Below are 17,658 nucleotides of genomic sequence, written 5' to 3'. Positions count from 1 at the left end.
TTGAAGGAACAAAACCATGTGATATTAGAATCCTATTCCAAGATCATTCTTTAATCATAAAGGGATTTGGTACAGTAGTTGCGGGCTAAACTCTCGAGTCAGATTGTCTGGATTTGAATTCCATTCAGCCATTTAGTGTGCCCTAGGAAGTTCACTTCTCTTAAGCCTCAGTTTTTCATTTATAAAGATGCCCTGGAGAAGGGAAAGGCTACCTACTCCAGTATTCTGGCCTGGAGAATTCCATGGACTGTACAGTCCATGTGGTCGCAAAGAGTTGGACACGATTGAGCAACTTTCACTTTCAGGTGGTGCTAGTGGTAAAGAACCCACCTACCAATGCAGGAGACATAGAGCCATGGGTTCCTATGGACAGAGGAACCTGGTGGGCCACAATCCATGGGGTCGCAAAGAGTCAGACGTGACTGAAAAAACTTAGCATGTATGCATGCATGTAGTATTTTAAAAAAAATTATAGCTCCTGCGATAAGCTTACTTTTCTTATTTTTCTAAGAGTAATATGTTTCAAACATTTAGAAGAGTGTTGGAGAAGGCAATGGCACCCCACTCCAGTACTCTTGCCTGGAAAATCCCATGGACAGAGAAGCCTGGTAGGCTACAGTCCATGGGGTCGTGAAGAGTCGGACTCGACTGAGCGACTTCACTTTCACTTCTCACTTTCATGCATTGGAGAAGGAAATGGCAGCCCACTCCAGTGTTCTTGCCTGGAGAATCCCAGGGACGGAAGAGCCTGGTGGGCTGCCGTCTCTAGGGTCGCACAGAGTCGGACACGACTGAAGTGACTTAGCAACAGCAGCAGCAGCAGGGATAATATACTTTGAATAAATTTTCATGTCTAATGTTACTGATTTGTGGTCAACAAATGAAATCTAAATAGATACTTTTATTTATGGATGTTTCATAGTGACAAGTATAGGATCAAAACTTTAAGGTGAGTTCTCTCTTGTATGGGACACCATTTGTCATTATAAAAAGTTTATAAATATCTAATAAGTTAAATTAGTTGTCATCACTTTTTTGCTTACTTACAATGTTAAGAATGAAAGCAGAGTGTTAAATATTACTATAATTGCTTTTGTCTTCTAACAGGTTTTCTTTATCTGTTTTGAAGATGTATTTATCAATACTACTACTATTTTGGTTTGTGATTTCTAAAGTTAATTGCCCTTTTCCCATGTTTTGAAAGTTTATCAGGATTTTCTTAGTGATTTCATGGCCAGCTCCCTAATGGATTTTTCTTGAGGAAGAAAAGTCCAATTTGGAATATAAAATTATCTTGCTGGAATCTTCAGACTGTTAGTTTCATGATTGCTTATACATATTTGCCTTTTTGTTTAGATTTTTGATGAAGAGGCAGCTTACCACTGTGCTGTAATGCTCAACCTCCAAAAATCACCTTTTACTGGAATGTGGAATTTTACTTCCTGTAGTGAACACCATACTCTGGCTCTGTGTCAGAAATACTCAGGTATAGATCATTATTTAGATGACTATGGTACTTTATGTTGTTAGAGATATACAATATGTTTTCACACAAAAAATCTTATAAATTAATTAATATTTGTAATCATACAGCTTTCTTAACATTAGCATGGCTATATCCATGTGAGTCAAATTAGCTCAAGTATTGAATAGAATGTGATTTTCTTTCAAGGTCATTGCCATAATTAAATATCAAAATTAAGTATTTAATGGAATTTGTTAATAGGAGTTGTCTAATGACAGTAAATTATGGTTCCATTTTGTTCTCCTTTTTACTCTGGAATTTTTCAGATTTTACTTTCTATCATGATGAAAAGAGGAGAAAAAAATGTTTGTAACTGAACTCAGTGTAAACATTCATGGTTAAATTTAGCACTCAAAAAAATAAAAGGATATGAAGCATTATAAATGGATCATAGTCTAAGCTTTATCCTATAATCCACACAAAAATAAAGTATGTACTTAAAAGTAGACATCATCTATATTTTCAAAATATTTTTTATTAAATTGTTTTCATTGGTCACAGTTAGTTTTTAACAAATGATTTAAAAAAAGAAATTCTTTGTCATGTAATGAGAATCTCAAGTAGCTAATCTGCGTGCTTCTGAAGAACTTTTTGCTAAATTAATCTTTACTCATTTGTCTTATACTTTTTAGTAACTGCCTTAATTCAGAGAAGTATTGTAAATCAATGATGCAAATATATCCTCTAAGGGGTGGTTTCATACATTTTTTCGTGGGTTCTCCCAGATAAAAACTTGTAAAGGGACACTTAACACCTTCTCTTGTTGAAGCAGTTCAAAGAAAGAAAGAATACGACACCAATCTGAAATGGTAATCTTACTGAACCCGTTTTATTTACAGCTTTCCCCCTTTCCAAATCAGATCAGCTGAAACAGAATTTTTTTAGCAAAACACACCTAGTTCTCCTACCCAAACTCTAAAACAAATAGATAAGTAATACCTAAAGTACATTATTATGGGGAGAAATTTCAAAAGCTGTCTCTTGACTTGACAAGTGGGTGGGTTGTTTTTTTCCTTCTTTTACACACAGAAATTGAAAGCAGACCGACCTTGCAGAATACTTCAGAGACTGTGAAGTATCAAAATAACCTGTACAAAATAATCCTGAAGACCCTGACTTGGACCGATGCTCTGAGAGAGTGTCAGAAAGAGAACATGCACCTGGTGAGCATCACAGACCCTCACCAGCAGGCCTTCCTGACTGTGCAGGCGGCCCTTCGTAACTCTTCTTTGTGGATCGGACTCTCCAGTCACGATGTAAGTTTTCAGTCCCAATGGCCAGGATTGGGTGACGGAATGTGACTTTTTTTTATTGCACACAGCATCTCTCATAACAGACTAAAAAGACCCAGAGATCATAAAGTCTTACTCCAGTGAATGAATTTCGTGAAGTATGTAATTTTTAGTGGCAGTCATTTTTCCACTGATTTGCTGCTTTATTGTTTAGCTTTAGAAAAATGTCCAATGGACATATGTAGCTGAGCACTTCTTTTTATTTATTCTAATCAAAGATGGAGCTGGAATCTGGAGCTGCCATCTCTCCTCAGCCAATGAAAAGGAGAGGGGAAGGGCAGTTACAAAATCACAGGGGGTTGGGTGAGTGGAAGCTCATGGACATTATTAAAGGGCTTTTTATCCCTTTCTGAATAAGCAAAGTGAAATTAAGCCACTCTACAAAGGAATTAGAAGAGCAATTCACTGCATCTCCAACTCTGATCTTGGGTACTTATCTCTTAGCCCAACAACGAATGCTAGTCTCCTATTAATTCCCGACACTGAATTACATACATATAGCATGAACAGGAATATTTATGCTCCTAAATCTTTTGGCTAAAATTAATAGGGAATCTTCTTTAAAATAGAGCTCTATTATTTCTGTCAGCATCATAGTCCTTTTTTGCCTCTTTTCTGAGCCTTCTTTGTAATGATTTGATGCTTTGCCCACTGAAATGAATTTAAAGTTAAGATATAGGGCTGGTATATAAGGCTGCATATGTTGTCTACTAATAGGGGTGCCATTTACAAAGATGGTAATGTGAACTTTGCTTCCTGCATCTGTGCAGCAAGTGACTCATAAAGCCCAGTTAGATAAGCGTCACCTAACCAGTACTCCTAATCCACTCTTAGAGAGGAGTTAATCGGGAGAGTAGGAGAGAAGCATCCATGGCATTGTGAAGCAAACCTGAGGCGTGTAGACTGTAGGATAGCCCTCAGTGTACCAAGAAGGTTTTAGGGTTGTCTGGAGAAAAGGTGATGAAGGACGAGAGTGGATGAAAAACTTAAACTCAGAAGTAAACATAATCTTTTGACAAACTTTGAATTTATTACCACCAGCATTTGTCAGAAGCTCAATTAAAAAAAAATAAGAAAACAGTACTTAGAAATTTCTTGAAGAATAGTTTCTCTAAAACTCGGATTTTAAAATGTGCCCTTAGTTCAAGCCAGATTGTCAGCTTGAACTGCTCCCCTAGACTTCACAGTATCAGTTCCTTCATAACATTGCTTTTACTTCCTTTCTCTTTCTTGTTTGGCATTATGTGAAACCCATCACTGTGTCTCTGGTGAAGCTGGTAATCAGTTATTACATTTTCCAGTTTTAATCACATTAAACCTTTTAAAACAAAAGCAGTGTTGTCACTGGAGAAAAATCATAAAGTTAGAATAAATTAAAAGAACAAAATTGAAACCACCTGTAATCCCCAGTATCTAGTGATAAATGTGGTTTAAATGTTTAGTATATATCCTTCAGGTTATTTTTCTGTGTACATGTATTTATTTTTTAAGACACTTGGTATTATACAGTTTTGTAACTTTTTTCCCGCACTTGATGATTTTGGTCTTTCTTATTCTGTTTTCAATCTTCACCTCTTTTTCTCTTTTCCCTTTTGCTCTTCAACATATTTTATGTAGCTCTTTATTATATACTTTCGTAAGCTGCCTTAAATCTTTGGAACATGGCAGGATATAAAGAAATGAAGGTTTACACTAAAGACAGTGGGGAGGTTTTGGAAGATTTTGAGCATTGTAGTAACAACATCAGACTTTGACTTGAGAAAAATTATGCTGTGGAGAAGCTGGGAAAGGAAGTGAGAAAACCTGAGACAGAAGACCAGTTAGTTTCTTACAGACATCAGTGCAGGAAATGATGATGGTCTGGACTGAGGTGTGTTTACACTGTCTGCAGCTCAGCAGTTGTGGGTTATAGGAAGTCCGGAGTGTGACTGTGACAGCAGGTCACTCGAGTACATTGAAGTGAAAGTCTAGAAGAAGAGGAAGTCAAGAAGGTTTGGGAACGGGGTGAGTCAACCACATGAACACGGAGCTCCCTAAGTGAGAGGTAGGACCAGGAGCACAGAGCAAGACGTGAGGCATCTCCTTAGTGAATGTCAGAGACGGGCAGGGGGCCAAGACCTCAGTGAGTGTCAGAGAGCAGCAAGGACCCTGGGAGGTTGCAGTGGTAAGGGCATAAACCTCAAAGGAAATTACTAAAGGAGGTAAAAATACCCATGACCTCATTTTCATGGCTCTGTAATATCTGAGATTAAGGAAAACAAATAGCCTTCCCTTGTGGGTGCTGAAAGGAGCTTACTCTGTTAGAAAAGACAGGTTTTAATTAAGATCCATCAAGGTCTCGAATTTAGTGAAGAGATACTTACAGTCTTAGTAAACAGATTTAGCATTCAATAAAGAGATGGAGGGAGTGGGATGGCTTATCTACAAGGAACAGAAGTTCCAAAGGTCCAAGGGCCTGGGTTAGTTGGGAGTGCAGCAAGGGAGAAGGAATCCAGGGTAATACCCAGTACTGGCAACATCACAGGGACAAAGGGCCACATTCGAGGCCACTTGGTTTAGAAATTAACTGGCTACAACTTTACAACTGGAATGTTCAGTTCAGTTCAGTTCAATCGCTCAGTTGTGTCCAACTCTTTGTGACCCCATGGACTGCAGCACGCCAGGCCTCCCTGTCCATTGCCAACTCCTGGAGTTTACTCAAACTCATGTCCATTGAGTCATTGATGCCATCCAACCATCTAGTCCTCTGTCATCCCCTTCTCCTCCTGCCTTCAATCTTTTCCAGCATTAGAGTCTTTTCAAATGAGTCAGTTCTTCGAATCAGGTGGCCAAAGTATTGGAATTTCAGCTTTAGCATCAGTCCTTCCAATGAATATTCAGGACGGATTTCCTCTAGGATGGACTGGTTGGATCTCCTTGCAGTTGAAAGGACTCTCAAGAGTCTCCTCCAACACCACAGTTCAAAAGCATCAATTCTTCAGTGCTCAGCTTTCTTTATAGTCAAACTCTCACATCCATACATGACTACTGGAAAAACCATAGCCTTGACTAGATGGACCTTTGTTGGTAAAGTAATGTCTCTGCTTTTTAATATGCTGTCTAGGTTGGTCATAACTTTTCTTCCACGGAGTAAGCGTCCAAGTCACCATCTGCAGCAATTTTGGAGCCCCCAAAAATAAAGTCTGTCATTGTTTCCATTGTTTCCCCATCTATTTGCCATGAAATGGTGGGACCAGATGCCAGGGATCTTAGTTTTCTGAAGTTGAGTTTTAAGCCAACGTTTTCACTCTCCTCTTTCACTTTCATCAAGAGGCTCTTTAGTTCTTCTTTGCTTTCTGCCATAAGAGTGGTGTCATCTGCATATCTGAGGTTATTGATATTTCTCCCAGCAATCTTGATTCCAGCTTATGCTTCATCCAGCCCAGTGTTTCTCATGATGTACTCTGCATATAAATTAAATAAGCAGGGTGACAATATACAGCCTTGACATACTCCTTTTCCTATTTGGAACCAGTCTGTTGTTCCATGTCCAGTTCTAAGTGTTGCTTCCTGACTGCATACTGTTTCTCAACAGGCAGGTCAGGTGGTCTAGTATTCCCATCTGTTTCAGAATTTTCCACAGTTTGTTGTGGTCCACACAGTCAAAGGCTTTGGCGTAGTCAATGAAGCAGAAGTAGATGTTTTTCTGGAACTGTCTTGCTTTTTAGATGATCCAACGGATGTTGGCAATTTGATCTCTGGTTCTTCTGCCTTTTCTAAATCCAGCTTGAACATCTGGAAGTTCACAGTTCACGTACTGTTGAAGCCTGGCTTGGAGAATTTTGAGCATTACTTTACTGGTGTGTGAGATGAGTGCAATTGTGTGGTAGTCTGAGCATTCTTTGGCATTGCCTTTCTTTGGGATTGGAATGAAAACTGACCTTTTCCAGTCCTGTGGCCACTGCTGAGTTTTCCAAATTTGCTGGCACATTGAGTGCAGCACTTTCACAGCATCATCTTTTAGGAATGCTGGTGGAGAACAATTCTGGATGAAATAGTTGGTGGTATTGAGGTTTGACTGCTTTTGCTATTTTTGATTCACTAAAGGGACTGCCTGTGGCCTTTGCCCAATGTTCCATGTAAGCCAGTGATGCCAAATTGCCATGGGTTTCAGGAAAGCATACCTCACTGGTTCAGTGAATAAGGCCTGGTTCCCTGGCAGCACCACGGGAGAGCTCAGGCAGGCCTGTACTTGACAACCCGTCACCTGCACATCTGTAGGTACCTTGAAAGCCTCTCTCAAGACAGGTAGTCATGCTTTTGTCAGGATGTAAAGAGAGATGTTCACAGGTTTCTAGCGCACAATAGAATGTAGTGAATAAGGAAGTTTCTCTTCAAAGATAAGTGTGAAAAGAGTGATATGAGATCCACAGGGCCTGAGAGTTTAAAATGGAGCTAACACCCATGTAACTCTTACTGTGTACCAGCTAGCCACTGATTTATGTCTTACACATTACCCCATTGATTCTAACCCATGAGATTAAGTGTCACATCCATTTAATAGAAGAAGGGATGGAAATGTGGCAAGGTAATATCACAATCAAAAGCTGACAAATGACTGAACCAGAATTCAAAACTAGTACGCTTAGCTCCAAACCCATGTTCTTTCCACTACTACACATTATCTCTAAGTTAATCAGTGCTCACAGTGATCCTTACTCCATTTTAGCTTTCTGATTTCCAACAACCAATGGTTCTAATTATGTGTGAGGCAGCAAAGCATAATGGTTTAGACCATGGGCTCCAGTGTCTAATGACCTGGATTTGAATCCCAGCTCACTGTGGTTTTACATTCTGTGTGATGGTGCATGACTTCAGTTTCCTCATCTATAAAATGGATATATGATAGTACCTGGGTGCCTCATATGGTTGTTATTAGGATTATATAATATTTGCAAAGTACTTAAAACAATGCCTGATACATAGTAAGTGCTTTGTAAATATGTACTAAATATAAGGTAAAATTAAAAGTCACACTTAGTCGTGTCCAACTCTTTGTACCCTGTGGGCTGTAGCCCACTAGGTTCCTCTGTCTATGGAATTCTCCAGGCAAGAATACTGGAGTGGGTAGCCATTCCCTTCTCCAGGGGCTATTCCCTACGTGGGGATCAAACCCAGGAGTCCTGCATTGCAGGCGGATTCTTCACTGTCTGAGCCACCAGGGAAGCTCTTAGATCAACCACAAGGGTCAAAATCAAATAGTAGGGATAAGATGAAGGATTGCCACTTAAAATATATTGCTCCTCCTTCCAGGATGAACTCAATTTTGGTTGGTCAGATGGGAAACATCTTCAATTTAGTCGCTGGCCTGAAAATAATGAACAACTTGAAGACTGTGTAGTATTAGACACTGATGGATTCTGGAAAACATCGGATTGCGATAATAATCAACCAGGCGCTATTTGCTATTATTCAGGAAGTATGCTAATTTCAAGTATTTTAACACTAATTTTTATCAGTCTTATGAGTAGTGGAATTCAGGGAAAATGGATTTGAAATCTTGTTTTAAAATTATAAAGCAATTATAATCTGTCCTTTTTACAACAAAATTTATTGTGAATATTTGTAATCAAGAATTATTATATGTTAAATATTTTGTCATTAATTTGTTATTTTAGATGTATTTTATCTTTATTTCTGTCAACAGATAGTAATTGACCTTTGAGCTCCTTGTTAGCCTCATTTTGTGTACCTTTTTGTTTATGTTGTTATGGAAAACTTACATCTGTGGGCATTTTTTTGTAATTCTTTTCAACACTTCACATTTGTTTTATGAGTCACTGCTAAGATTTATTTGGTTGCAAATAACAGTAATGAGCTCACTTAAGAGAAATTTAGATCTTCAGAAACGGGGATAGAGCTGCACCTTCTGAGGAAAATGAGTCTGTAAGCCAGAGGTCTTCCACCTCTCTGTTCTGTGGATCTGCACTCTTATCTTTATACACTTTCTGCTTCTCTGCACATAGTGAAACATGGCAGCTCTGCAGCTTTCAATTTTAGCCATAACTGGAGATGAATTGACTATCTCTGAATCCCACTTTTCATATCTGTAGAGAGAATCTGATAGACTCAACTGAGTCAGATATGCAGTCTCTAGCCCAGTCAGAGGAAAGTGGTTTTACAACTTTCAGGGGCCCACATTTGTGGGTTTGTGGTTAGAAAAAAAGACTACTTCACAAAGGGAGTTGCCCTGAGCTGGGAGAAATACTATACTGAATGGTCTGTACCACATATTAAATCAGTTTGACTGGCTTTGAGTAGAGCATATCTCTATTTGCATCTTTTTTAATGTATAGCCTTTTCATAAAATGAAAAAAAAAAAGCTGAATTCAGATTTTCTAGGTGTCAGATTTTAAATTATTTCTATTTGCTTTGGTTAGAGCAATAACTTGTTTAGAACATCACATATTTCATAAATATTTCTTTAAAATTAGAGAAGATATCAGTAACCAGAAAACTGAAGGTGAATTCCCAAAGTTATATTTAGGTACCTATTATTATGTTTGTATGGTTTCTCTGAAGTGGCCCCTTGTATTTGAAGTCTGGCAATGCAGGAAGACAGAAACTGCATTTAACCTAATAACACTTCATTATCCATATTATTCTACTCATTCCACATCAGGGGAAAGAAAATTGTATTAAATAATTTCCTTCCTACAGAAAGCCAGTTAAGAGGTCACATTTTATTCAAGCATAAACAGAACAAGCATCACCAAGTTATTATTTCTTGGCTTCCTGAATATTTCCTACAAATCAGATATAATTACTATGAACATGATTTAATATATATATATGCAATTAGAATTCTTACCATTAATTCTTTTTCTAGATGAGACTAAGAAAGAGGTCAAACCAGTTGACAGTGTTCAGTGTCCATCTCCTGTTCTAAATACTCCATGGATACCATTTCAGAACTCTTGCTACAATTTCTTGATAACAGAAAATAGATACAAAGTAACAACACAAGATGAAGTTCATTCTAAATGCCAGACACTGAGTAAGTATGTTATATAGCCATTGTATGTTACATTATGCTCTTAAAACAAAGGAATCTCACCTGAGTGTAATATAAATATTTCTAATTAGCAGTAGTAACTAGAACTCAAAAATATCCATCTCCTCATTTCTGCATTGTCATTGACAAAGTATTAAAATTTGTGTTTAGTTAAAATGGAAAGTATATGAGTTCCTTCATTTTTAACCTATCCATTAGAGACCTAGTCTGACTTTACATGTATAAACAAAGTGGATTCTACTTACAAGGGAAAAGAAATGACACTGAGACTAGGGAACTGGATGTTAGGCTGCGGGCAAAGAGGAAATAGGTCAGTCTGAGTGGCTAAACTTAGATAAGCTATAAAGAAGCACCTCTGCTTGAAAGAAATACAGATTTCATACTTTTAGCTCTCAAGGTTATCCAAATATTTCCTATGAGATCCAATGAGGATTTGTGACTTTTTAACAGTGGACCCATCAACTTTGTAGAAAATCCCTAGGGAAGGGATCAAACCATTATTCCCCAAAGTGTGCTCTGTGGAACACTACTTTTAAGAGGTGTTCTATTAAAAAAAAAAAAAAAAAAAGATTCTTAGTAAAAGAACAAGGATGAGAAATGCCACACATCTTTGTTTCCTGTTAAAACATTATCAAATATACATTAGCATGTACTTTGAGAAATACTGGCATGAATGAAGTAGTTTAACTTTGGTTAACTGTTGTTTGTAAAGTTCTTTTCAATGTAACTCTTTTCTGAGGAACCCCTGAGGAACACACTTTGGGAAATATTAAACTTTTAAAAACTTCCTGTAAAACAGTGATCTCTAAGGAAAAGGAAGATTTTTTACTTTTAGCCCATTCAAGAGGTTTTATTTAATAGTCTTTGACATTGTATCATTAATATACGTGGATTTATACCAACTCAAGCCTTGTGAGGAGAAGCAAATCAGTGTTTCAAATTCTTTACTCAATTACTAGTTTTCCACTATTCTATGAGACCAAATTTAAGATCAAAATGTTTGAAAACTTCTCAACCTATTCATTGTAGTACAAGATGGTTTTAATTTATATCTCTTATTTTCTACTGTTGTTTGTTTTGAAGTGTATTAAACTGGGAAGTAAAAATTCCTAAATCTATCAAAGTGTTCTAAATAGTCATTTAAATTATTGGCTATTTTTTATTTAACAGATCCAAAATCACATATTCTGAGTATTCGAGATGAAAAAGAGAACAACTTTGTTCTTGAGCAGCTTCTACACTACAAGTACATGGCTTCATGGGTCATGTTAGGTATAATATATGAAAGTAAGTTGTAAATCTACTGTTTTTTTTTCTATATTCATAGTTCATTATGAACTACTTGTTTATCACACTGTAAAAGTATAGCTTTCAAAGTGTTTGTTTATCAACATTACAAAATTATAATTATGTACTTAGTATAACTTACACAGATACCAAGGCAGGTTTTGTGTCTCTGCCCTGCCACTAAAATACCTTTGCCACCAAGCTTAGAGTTTAATGGTGAAAAATTATTTCCTTTTTCCACTCTCCCTCATAGCAGTACAAGACTAACTAAAAATGACTGCACTCCCACATAAATCTCTAATACTTACTTTATATCTCTAGGTGTATGAGCTGAGTGAGAGTAGAAATACACTTCTAATGTTGCATTTTTGGGTTTATGTCATTGGCTTGGGGTACACATTAGAGAAAGGAGACACATAGTCTGCCAATGGACTAGAATGTTTGAGATTGTAATGCCACAAACCCAAGATATAATTGCTATGAAACTTTTTTAAAAACACAGACTCTAATAATAGGAGAAGTAAGACCAATTTAGAAAGATACTCGTTAAGAGGTGTCCTAAAAATCATAGTTTTGAAATTAGAAAAAAAAAATCACTCTCTGGGCATAAAGCCTCAAAAACTTACATTTACCCAAAGATGGGCCTGAATGAGAGGCATAGGACAATGATAGCTAGACGTAGGGTAGACAAAGAAGCTAAATTACCCAAATCTGGCCATTTTAAAAATAGTCTGCTCTTTTCTATCTAACCTGTCTCTTTCTAAAAACCACTCAAGATTTTCTTGTTTATGGCTTGCAGATGAGTTAACAAAAATTAAGCTATCAAGCAATGACTAAGACTTGGGTTGCCAGCTGAAGATAAGTTCATCATGATAGGATTTAGTTGCCCAAGTCTTTTCTCTAATGATGCTTGAATACTCAGATTTGGGGATGGGAAAAAATGGAGAGGAGCTAGGTAGATGCTTCCCATTTTGGAAAAAAGTGGAAGTGTTAGTTGTCAGTCCAGCTATTTGCGACCCCATGGACTGTAGCCCTCCGGGTTCCTCTGTCCATGGGATTCTCCAGGCAAGAATTCTAGCTTTGCCTGAAAGTGACTGAGGAAACAGTGATCCTGTGTGGAGCAGCAGAAACTAGACCCAGGATATAGTTAGAGATTTCAATTGTACCCTCTGCTGTACCTTCTTAGTTATGTTTTCAGAAACAACCAAGGACTTCCCTGCTGGTCCAGGGATTAAGAATCCACCTGCCAATGGAGGAGACATGGGTTTGATCCCTGGTCCAGGAAGATCCCACATGCTGTGGAGCAGCTAGGCCCATGTGCCAAAGCTACTGAGCCCATGCGCCTAGAGCCAAAGAAGCCACTGCAATGAGAAGCCCATGCATAGCAATTAGAGAGTAGCCCCCATTCACCTTACCGCAACTAAAAAAATCAGTTGACATAAATTGTGCATAGTTTAAGTCCAGTTTTCTAGCACTAGTTTTATAACATGTTAATTTTTTAAATAGTTATGTTAATTTTTATCACAATTAAACATACATGTAGAAAAAATGAATATTGGATGAAATAATAACAAAATGTTAAATTATTTCAGGATGATAGAATTGTAAGTAAATTTTAGTTTTCATATGTATAATTTGTACTTTCTAGGTTAAAAGTAAGCATTGTTTACTGTTAAAATTGGAAGCTATTTTAAAGAAACACACATAAGTATACAACCTTTAGAATGTTGTGAATAAAGATAGAAAATTACTTGAGTTTGAGATATTAACCTTGTAACTGTAATTCAAGTCTTAATTTAATCTCTAAGGATAGGAAAAAAAATGTTTCTTTTCTAGATAATTCTCTTATGTGGTCTGACAAGACTACGCTGTCATATACACAGTGGAGGTCAGGAAGACCAGCTATAAAAAATAGCAAGTTTGTTGCTGGCTTGAGTACTGATGGCTTCTGGGATATTCAAACCTTTAATGTTGTTGAAGACTTACTATACTTTCACCAGCACAGCATTCTGGCTTGTAAAATTGAAATGGGTAAGTATGCTAAGGCAGAGTTTCTACTGCAGAGAAAGAGAATATAAAGCCATTACCTCCACTAGTGGGCATTATGCAACTGAATTTTTTGAGTAGCTCCCTTGTATTCAGTACCATGAGAAGCACTACAGAGGTTTTGGAGGAAGACACACTCCCTGTTGTCATGGTCTTGATCTCAAGGAGTAAAATGAATGCAGTTGGGAAAACAGCATTAAATGTTTATTGTTGTTTTATGTAGGTTAGTCTTAGGTTATTTAGTATGTACAGGCTTAAATTTGTTGAGAAATCAAGACACCAGTGAACATAGATATAATGAAAACTAAGAATGCATTGAGGAGAGAAGGAAAAACTCGGTTGGGCCTTGGAGGATGGATAAAATTTCTATGAATAAGAAAGTATGTGTGGGTAGTTTTGACAGTCTAGGCTAAAAATGAATGTTTCTCAACTTTGCCTAATTCCTTAAATAAGTCTACTTTTTAATGCATATCAGGTTTAAATTTTTTACAGCTTAAAAACTGTTATTATGGCCATTCTGCTCTAAGCCCTCTGCTAACATGGAGCCCATCACAGTCACATCTGGGCCCACCTTTTCCCTTCATACTCTTGGAGAATAACTTTCGGATGCACCATTTCTATCAACAATCTCCAGGAATTCCCTACTATAAGTTATTTTGAGTTCCTGTAAGCCTTTGAGACTTTTTAGAAACCAGTGTCTCTTCTAAATTTCTAGGCTTTCTCCCAGTCTCCTTTTTTTCCCACCATTTTTGGTTCGGTAAAGATCTTTTCCTGTCAGGCTGATCTCTTAATTGTCCACGTACAGTGTATACCCTTTCTCACTTGTACCTTTATTTATGGGTTTTTTTCCTGCCATGATGTCTTCTACCTTCTTTCTTTTCTTTTTCTTTTTTAAATAAAACTTTCATTAGAATAGTTTTAGATTTATAGAAAAGTTGCAAAGATAGTGCAGAGAGTTCCCATATACACTGTAACCGGTTTCTTCTGTTTTTGACATCTGTCTGAAGTATGGGACACTTGTTACAACAAATAAACCAATATTGGTAGATTCTTATTACCCAAAGTCCATGTATTGTTCAGCTCTCCTTAGTTTTTACTTCATGTTATTTTTGTGTTCAGGAATCCATCCAGTATACTACATTACACTTAGTCATCATGTTCTCTTAGGTTCTTCTTGGCAATGGTAGTTTTTCAGATTTTCTTTCTTTTCTTGACAATTTTGAGAAACACTGGTCATGTGATTTGTAGAATGTCCCTCAGTTTGGGTTGGCTGATCTTTTTCTCATGGTTAAACTGGAGTTATGGGTTTGGGGTTTAGGGAAAAAATCAAAGAGCTAAAATGTCATTCTCATCACATCCTATGAAGGATATATGCTCTCAACGTAACTTATTACTTGTCACTGTGGATTTTGACCTTGATCACCTGGGTCAAGGTAATGTTTGTTAGCTTCCTCCACTACAGAGTTGCTCTTCTTCCTACCTCCCATAGCGTACTCTTTTAGGAAGTTACCACACTCAGTCCTCACTTAGGGAATGGAGAGTTATTTTCTACCTTCCTGCAGTGGGGAGTATCTATATAAATAACTTGGAGTTCTAGATAGGAGAATTGTCTGTTCTCGTCCATCTAAAAATTTATTTAGTCATTTATTCTTATCAGTTTGGGCTCATGGTTATTTTTTTATACTTTGGGCTATAATAGACAATATTATTTTAATATTTTCCTTGAATTTTTCCAGATTTGGCTGTTGGTCCTCTTTAACATGGCTTCTGTGTCCCTTTGAAATACCCTCATAATTGTGGTCTTGTTATTACTGTAGTTGTTTGTTTTTAGTTGACTTTCTGGTTACTATATTTCTTTTTAGAACTAATTTCAGCTAACCAAAATCCGGAGGCCTAATTTATTAAGCAGGTTTTCTGACTCTCTTAATTCAGATGAATCTTTCCTTTTCTAGTCAGTCACAAGTATTCTAGTGGTTAATTGTTTTGCCCTCATTTCAGGTGGTGGTGTTTTCTGTGCCCAACTAATATGTGAGCTCCTTAAATGAAAGTGTTTATGCCTTTTTTTAATCACCCAGACAATTGTAATAGTTAAGAGCCTATTAAATAAGCTGTGGCAATAAGAAAAAAAAGTATGCATTTGACCTTCTTATAGTCCAATTTTATTTAACTTTTGAAATGGTTGTATGTGCAATATTACCCAAATTATGTATTTTAAATCATTTAAATTTAATCACTAACACTTTTAATTTAAATATTATAGTTGACTACAAGGAAGAATATAATGCTACTCTGCCACAGTTTATTCCATATGAAGATGGTATTTATAATGTTATTCAAAAAAAGGTAACATGGTATGAAGCATTAAATGCATGTTCTCAAAGTGGAGGTCATTTGGCAAGTGTTCATGACCAAAATGGCCAGCTTTTTCTGGAAGATATCGTAAAGCGTGACGGATTTCCACTATGGGTTGGGCTCTCAAGTCATGATGTAAGTCTTATTTTGTTTTCCAGAAACTTTCCAAGTATGTTAGAGGGTCGGAAATTTGAGCATAAAATATTAACTCAAAGTATAACATCAGATTAAGTCCTGGGATTGCATTTGCATACCACAGTGCTTTCTCTCTTTTCACAATGTAGAACAGATAGAAGACTAGGGCACCTGTCCAGGACCACAGCTGCCCTAGACACTGCCAAGCCATCCTAAGGACTCAGTAGATTAATATCTCAGCAACACCTCTGTAACCTATTTGGGATAGACCAGTGGAGAGCTGGTAAAAAGGGAATGGCTTGGGATCAGAAAAATCTGAGTTCCAATATGAGTGGCAGGTCTTCTATCTATATGTTGGGTAACCACAAGCAAGTTATTATACCTTTGCAAGCTTATTTCCTCATCTGTCAAATGGGGGTGATGATATTTTCCTTAATAGAGGATTATTAGCACAAAATTTGTATTGGGGTGAGGACGGATACATGTATACGTATGGCTGAATCCCTTCATTGTTCACCTGAAACTATCACAACATTGTTAACTGACTATACTCCAATACAAAATAAAAGTTAAAAAAAATTATATAAAGTGCCAAGTAAAACTCTTAACTACATCTAAAATATAGATGTATATTTTCACCCCACTTCCCCCTAGAAATTAACACTATTTGAAAGTAATCCTCTGTTGGTAAACATGCCTTTTGTGCCACTATTTGAATCCTATTAAGTAGTGTATATGTGTATATATATATATATATGTATTGATAATGACATCTAGTATACAAAAAACAGTCTGTTGAGATTAGAATGGAGGCCTAATCTAAATAAAGTGGGAAAAGTAAAAGGATGGCAAGTTAGGATTAAAGAATCAAGGACAAATCAAAAGTAATCTCCCAATATGAATTTCTTGGGAACTGTTTTTCTCTTCCAGCCCCTTGCTGCTCGATAACTTCTGTAATATGAAAAAAATCAAGCCAGGGACACAAACCACAACACTGTAAAACATAAAAAACAGTATTTAGAATAAAAGAAGATTGGGATTGTAAACCTGCAATTGTGACAAGTGGAAGCCATTTCCATGTCATCTAATTTCTAGTGTTATGTAAACTCACCCCTAAAAAAAGAAATCTAGAGATAGAGTGTAGTAACTCTATCTCTAAAGTCCTATTTAAATTATATGCCAGAGCAAATGTCTCAAATCAGTGCATCAAAAGTAAATCCCTGGTTTTACAAATATGTTCAGATCTATAGTACTTATAAGCAAATAATTAACACTGCATTCCTATACTTCTTAAAGTGTGCATGTTCATCTCAATGTTCTTTTGAAGTCATACGTATGAATTCAGATTATCATTATTATTCTTAATACAGGGAAGTAAATCAAGTTTTGAATGGTCTGATGGCAGTGCCTTTGACTATATTCCATGGAAAGATAAAAAATCTGCTGGAAATTGTGTTGTCTTGGATCCAAAAGGAATTTGGAAGCATGAAAACTGCAACTCTGTTAAGGATGGTGCTATTTGTTATAAACCTACGGAATGTAAGACTTGATTTCAAATAGCTGTATATTTACTAAACCATGACATTTGTTTTATGTACCTGATTAAGTATGCAAAATAATGTTTATAGATATTAAATAAGGTTTATTCACAAATCCTAGCAAAATAATTTTGATACTTTGTGAAGAGAAACAAATATGATATGCCCATTCAGGGAATTTGTTCTCAAAGATTTTCAACTGTTCTGTTACTCAGTGAGTTTTACTCTAGAATTTATGAATTTTAATTTCACTTAGCAGTGTTTTTCAGAGAGTGAGATTCTCCTTTTTAAAAAAGGGTTCCACAGGATATAGATTTGAGAAAAATCTTAGGTGATTTACCATATTAATGGCTCTGAAAGTTTTTATAGTAAAGAAATGTTTTGTGTAACTAAACATTTTCCAAATGTTTCTACTATAGAAAGTAGAGT

The 17,658-nt window shown here is 36.5% G+C and overlaps 1 protein-coding gene across 2 annotated transcripts in view; it reads left to right on the top strand.

The window, feature by feature from the left end:
* The window catches only part of LOC122453943 (CD302 antigen), a 114,351-nt gene that overhangs the window by 57,630 nt on the left and 39,063 nt on the right, over window positions 1-17,658 (top strand). For both annotated transcript variants that reach the window (XM_043488308.1, XM_043488306.1), the window contains exons 24-31: window positions 1,357-1,486; window positions 2,555-2,781; window positions 8,110-8,275; window positions 9,686-9,853; window positions 11,042-11,158; window positions 12,995-13,189; window positions 15,465-15,691; window positions 17,062-17,230. In XM_043488308.1, coding sequence (XP_043344243.1) covers window positions 1,357-1,486; window positions 2,555-2,781; window positions 8,110-8,275; window positions 9,686-9,853; window positions 11,042-11,158; window positions 12,995-13,189; window positions 15,465-15,691; window positions 17,062-17,230 — 1,399 coding nt within the window. The remainder of the gene's footprint in view (window positions 1-1,356; window positions 1,487-2,554; window positions 2,782-8,109; window positions 8,276-9,685; window positions 9,854-11,041; window positions 11,159-12,994; window positions 13,190-15,464; window positions 15,692-17,061; window positions 17,231-17,658) is intronic.

Source organism: Cervus canadensis, chromosome 15 (assembly GCF_019320065.1).
Source record: "Cervus canadensis isolate Bull #8, Minnesota chromosome 15, ASM1932006v1, whole genome shotgun sequence".
NCBI classification, from domain to species: domain Eukaryota; kingdom Metazoa; phylum Chordata; class Mammalia; order Artiodactyla; family Cervidae; genus Cervus; species Cervus canadensis.
Note: the sequence above shows the minus strand (reverse complement) of the source record. Positions and strands in the feature narration are given on the sequence as shown.